Here is a 6,583-nt window from a genome sequence, read left to right as displayed (position 1 = left end):
TTATTTTAGTTGTTTGTCCAGTCAATAATTAAAATTTAATTAGTATTAAGTTATTGCTTATATGCAAATATATTACGGCTGTCAAATGATTAATTGCAAAAAATCACATCCAAAATAAAAGCTTTGTTTACACACACACACACACACACATATATATATATATATATATTAATTTAAATGATATAAATACATATAAATATTTTATATATAAACTGAACATATTTTTCTTAAATATATACATGCAAGTGTGTATATTTATATATACATAATAAATACACAGTACTCACACATATATAATGTAAACACAAACTTTTAATTTGGATGCGATTCATCACAATTAATCATTTGACAGCCCTAAAATACATATACTTCTTTTTTCAATTAATAAAATTTTATTGTTTTGAAATATCATAATATACAGCAGACTGAAAATATTATGCGCCAGTGAAATGAGAAAAACAGCATGGTTCAGCTTAGATTTTATGATTTAATGAATGAAAAAACATAAGATGAACATAGAAGCAGAGAACATAGACGTCTACACACTGCATTCTACACATGATAATAAAGTCCAGCTTTCAGTTTATAAGTACATTCTTTATTTAAAAAAAAACAAAAAAACAATGTCATTTTAAATACCTGAAATATATAATTTATTACATTTAATGATCAGTTTGCTTTTGATACAAACCACAGGTTGAGTAAATGGCATGAAGACGTGGGCTGGTTTAACGGTTTAATGCATCATAAAGCTTTACACTCGCAGGTATTTTCATGCATCTGTTTCATTTGTCTTTCTTTTCATCTTTGCTTTTCTTCTTCTGTTGTTCCTGGAAGAAGTCATTGCACGCAACCGTCAGCGCCGCCACCAGAACCACAAACTCGTTAAAGTCGACCTCGTTATCCTTGTTGGAATCCAGATCGTTCATGATCTTCTCCACCAGCATGGGGTCTTTCTGAGACTAAACAAAGACCAAACGAAAACAACAATTCAGCACAGCAGGAAATATATGAATGTTTTATTATGCATTTACACACAAATTGGTACTGGATGCTGTTTAGTCAAAATATTTTCATATAAAAGATACAGATTTAAGATAAATGGTATATAGTTTATATAATGTATAGATAGACAAACATTTTTTTTAATATTGCTAAATATTTAATAAATCAATATATATTCATTTTTGGAAAAACATTTATATATATTTACAGTACAATTTTTTTATAAGTATTTAAAAAAAAATGTCTTTTGGCTGTCCAAAATTTAAATGAATTATAATTAATGTTTTATTTTAACTAATAATAATTCTTAACATTAATTAATAACATTAATAACATTATTAATAATAATAATGAATAATATTATAAATTATATTATTATTATCATTTTACTTAAATTATTTAATTATTATATAAATTATTATTACTATTCAAACAATGTAAAATATTAATAATATTTATAAATTAATATTATATTGAATTAATTATATTTATTAAATAGAATAAAGGAATAGATTTAGAGTAAAAAAAATTATATATATATATATATATATTTTATACATAATGTTTTTTTAAATAAATTATAATTAATGCTTTATTTTAATTAGGAATAATAACATTAAACATTATTATTAATATTATCTTAAAGATAACTAACATTATCTTTATAAAATATGTTATTAATAACAATTATTTAAAGCACTTTTTGATATATATATTTAATTAATACAATTAATTATTTATAATTATTAAAAATGTTATTATTTAAAATTATTTAAAGCACTTTTTGATATATATAAATACATGATTTAAATATTTTAATTTATATTAATATATTAATAATATTTAGAAACTATTGTTATATCGTATAAATACCATTTATTAAACAGAAAAAAGGATTTTTTTATTTAGTAAAATATTAGAAAGTTTGTTTTATTGCAGTCCAAAATTTATATAAATTATAATTAATATTTTATTTAAATTCATCATGATACCATTAAAATAAATTATTAATCATTATTAAAATGTATTTTGTTTATTAATTCAGATTACTTAACGCATATTATATCTCAGGCAGTACATGCTTTCAATTATTTTTAATTTACATTAATATATTAATAATATTTAAAATTATAATTATATTTTGTATAAATTCTATTACATAGAAAAATGAATATATTTTGATTTAGTAAAATATCAAAAAAAATATATATATATTTTTAATTTAAATATATTTTTTTTTTACAGGACTCTTTCATTGAAGTTCCAGTCTGAATTAAGATTTGTTGTATAAATCATGTGCAGTCATAATCTCATAAAACCTCTGTGGAACATGTTAAAATACACTTCTTTCTTAAAGAAACAGTTTGTTTTGATATGAACACTAACTCTAACTTGCACATCATTGATCCTATTGTAACAGCTTTTTTTCGAGACCATCAAAAAAAAGATCATCAGGTCCATCTCACAGATGTCCATCCGTCTATCCTGACATTCATTCCACGTGAGCACGATTGGGCAAAACCCAGTGGCCGTGCATCCCAGCAGTGACGCCGGTAAGCGATCAACCGTGACTTTAAAACCATCAGAGTCCATCAGCCTGTGGCTACACTGTGTGATTGACTATCTGTGTGTGTGGTTAACACATGAAGCCACCAGACGCAGTTTAACATCTCACTCATTACTCTTTCTGCCTCCTAACGTTACAGTACACACTCCCCGGAGAGAGCGCACGCGCGTGTGCGTTGTGGCGAGGGAGAGGTACGAGTCTATATCGGGCTGTGTTCCAGCCAGTAATTGATGATGCGTAAGCAACAGCCGCCTTCTGATGATGCGTACACAGCTGAGACCCACATCTCACGAAAAACACGGCTAGCCCATATTTCATCCCAAAAAATTAAATGAAGAAATTAGAAATTATGTTATGTAACGGGGAAAAGGCCTGTTTTTTGAACCATAAAAATTGTGTTGCATTGAGACGTTATTTGCATGACAATTAAGCACATTTGTCCTGATAATGCTAATGCAATCAAAACATCCTACTTTTCAGTTTTCATTTTTTTTCCAGTCGCATTTAACTGTATGCTTTCATTAGTATAAATTAGCATAATTTTATTTAAAACAGTATGAAGATACTACAACAAAAACTAACCTGTCAAAATGTTCACACACACAAATACATTTTTAAAAAATGTTTACAAAACACACACACACACACACACATACACACATATATATTATATTTGGTCACTTATTTATATATATTGTATATTATAGGCAAGGCAAGGCAAAGTTTATTTATAAAACACATTTCAATGGTAATTCAAAGTGCTTTACTTATAAAAAGAATTAAAGTAATCATAAAAAATGATCACAACTATTAAAAGACGGAATTAAATTTTTTTTAAATGATTTTAAAAATGATAAATATTATATATTATTTATCTCTCTCTATATATCTATATATACATACATCTCTTTATACATTTTGTTTTGCTGCAGCTATAAGCTAAAATGCTTTAAATTCATATTTAATATAGAATGCAATAAATACATAAATAAATAAATAAATAAACAGATGAATAAATTAATAAATTAATTAATAAAGGTTCCACAAATAGACTTTTTATTCAACAACCTATTATTGATTTATTATTAAAAGTAATTATTTAAATTTCTATTAAATTTATTACTTATTTTATTAATTATTAATTTAATTATTTTTATTGTATTTTATTATTTTTATTACAGGCAATGACCAGTTTATGATAAGTACATTCATTTCATTTTAAAAAATGTTATTTTAAATCATTCAAATGTATAAAAATGTTTATATAGTGAATGTGATATATATATATATATATATATATATATTTATATATATTATTTATATATATATATATATATATAATTTCATTTATATATATATATATATATATATATATATATATATATAAAATGCAGAAATAAATAAATAAATAATGTTTCTACAAATAGAGTTTTTATTCAGTAATTTATTGTTAAACAATTTCTAAATTATATATATATATATATATACAAAATATGAATAATGCATAATGTTTACATTATATAGAATGCAATAAATAAATAATGATCTTAAAATATACTTTTTATTTAGCAATTTATTTTTTAATAATTGAGTTTCTGAATGATGTATTTTTAAATATTAAAATTATTTATTTAAATTTGTATTACTTTTATTTTATTACTTTTAAAATTATGTATTAAATTTTTTTTTTTTATATATTATTATTTATATTCTATTCTACAGGCAATGTCCAGCATTCAGTTTATAAGCACAATACTTTCATTTTTGGAAAATCCCACAAATAGAGTTTTTAATTTATGTTTATATAATTTTGAATTATTTATTTGTATTAATTATTTATTATTTTTTAATACAAATATTTTTGAATTAATTTTATTATTTGTACACATTTTTTAAATAATACATTTTAATAATGACCATTTTTTATTAATATTAATAATAATGTATTATGTTATTATTATTAATTAAAATGAAACATTAATTATCATTTATTTACATTTTGGACTGAAATGTGAACTGGGTGTGCTCTTTACAGGTTTATGAGATTCACTCAAAGAGGGAGGACAAGTGACTTATTTTTCTGTTGATATATATAGACTCACACACGCTCTCTCTCTCTCTCTCTCTCTCTCTCTCTCTCTCACACACACACATACACATACACACATACACACAAACAGCTCAAATCCCCAAAGATCTGTATGAATTTGTGAGAGAGACACACCAGGACGCTGTTTGACCCGAGCGCTGTTTTCCTGAACTTTTGTCTCATTGAGATTCAGATAAAGTTTCCTAATCATGAATGGGGTCAGTTTTATGAAACACTATTGTATCTGATGGGAAAGAAATAATTCATTTAATGCGTTTCCTCAGATTTGCAGCCAGCTCACCAAGTGGCCTGTCCCAGCGTGAGAGCTGGAATTACACGCCTGCGCATACAGGAAATCAATTCAACGCAAACACAGTAAACAACATGAAAAGTTCAGTGCGAAATTAACCAAATCATTATCACTAATCAACACGCCAAAGCCAAGCACTCACTCACACGTGCACATATTAATGCATGCAGTAAGAGCAGGGTATGATGAGATCTTAAAACTTAATAGATGAAATTAAAGGATTATGGATGGTTGACTAAGCAGTCAGCGAGGTGATTTTATGGGCTGTTTTCTTGAAGGAAAGAGAGCGCTTTGAACTCCACGCCAAGAGATTTCCCTCTCGCTCTCTGTGTGTGTTCAACAGCTCTCATGTGATATGAGGTCAAAAGACTGTTTAATACACATGATTTAAATTCACTTCACATCTATCTATCTATCTATCTATCTATCTATCTATCTATCTAACCATCTATCCATCTATCTATCCATCTATATAGTATGCATTATTTTATTAGGAAATATAAAAAAATATTTAATAATAATGATTATTATTACATTGTAGACCTTCTTTTTATCAAAAAAATAATTAGAAACTAAAATAAATATAATTCCAATTGGTCAAATATTCTATATATTTTATAAAATATTAATAATTATAATAATGTATACATTCTATTTAGAAATATATTAATTCAAAACAAAAATTAAAAAATGTAATTAAATATTCTGTATTTTAAATATTATATATAAATATTAAATCAAAAATCAAACAGTATATGTATATATATTTATATACTACTAATAATAATACATTCTATTTAGCATTAAATTAACTAAAACAAAAATGAGCATAATTTAAATCAAATATTATATATTTTAAACATTATAAATAAATATTAAATATAAATATTAAATAAATATTAAATCTGAAATCTAATATTATATATATTACATAATAATAATAATAATACATTGTTTAGCATTAAATTCACTAAAAACTAAAATTAATATAATTTAAATTTGTCAAATATATATATATATATATATATATATATATATATATTATAAAATAATAATAATAATGTATAGATTCTATTAATTAATATATTAATTAAAAAAATAAAACGCATATATTTTATTAGATTTTATTGTACATTCTTAAAAATGTACATGCATTTGTACGTGTCTTTCGCTTACGTATTCCAGTTTGGATTAAGATTAGCTATATTCATTCTACAATCTAAAAAGATTGACTCAAGCTTTGAAATTTGTTGTGAAAGTTCTGATCGCTAACCGTGAGGAAGTCGGTGAGTTCGCTGTTGAGAAGTTCCTTCAGCTCTCCTTTACTGAGTTTGTATTTGTCTCCCTCGCTCCCCGAGTAGTTGTGAAAGACGGTGATGAGCGCATCCATGGCTCCCTCCAGTTTACTGGGCATTACTGCTGCAGAATACCTGTGGAGCAGATAGGAGACACGGCCGGGTTCAGACTGACCCGCTGCTGGTCATGTGTAACTATTTTATGGCTATATTTACTAACTAACACTTCAAAAGTATCATAGCATTTCATCTGCACTACTAGGGCACACTAATACAATAATCATCCAGTACCAAGATGAATGTCAAAGCAACATCAC

At 25.0% G+C, this 6,583-nt stretch overlaps 1 protein-coding gene across 4 annotated transcripts in view; it reads right to left on the bottom strand.

The window, feature by feature from the left end:
* Positions 1-353: 353 nt before the first annotated feature.
* s100z (S100 calcium binding protein Z) overlaps positions 354-6,583 on the bottom strand; it is a 30,594-nt gene continuing 24,364 nt past the window's right edge. For all 4 annotated transcript variants that reach the window (XM_051093037.1, XM_051093034.1, XM_051093035.1 and 1 more), the window contains 2 exons: positions 6,245-6,401; positions 354-962 (listed from right to left, as the gene is read on the bottom strand). In XM_051093037.1, coding sequence (XP_050948994.1) covers positions 786-962; positions 6,245-6,401 — 334 coding nt within the window. In that variant the 3' untranslated portion in view covers positions 354-785. The remainder of the gene's footprint in view (positions 963-6,244; positions 6,402-6,583) is intronic.

Source organism: Labeo rohita, chromosome 21 (assembly GCF_022985175.1).
Source record: "Labeo rohita strain BAU-BD-2019 chromosome 21, IGBB_LRoh.1.0, whole genome shotgun sequence".
NCBI classification, from domain to species: domain Eukaryota; kingdom Metazoa; phylum Chordata; class Actinopteri; order Cypriniformes; family Cyprinidae; genus Labeo; species Labeo rohita.
This window is presented reverse-complemented; position numbering and strand designations above follow the sequence as displayed.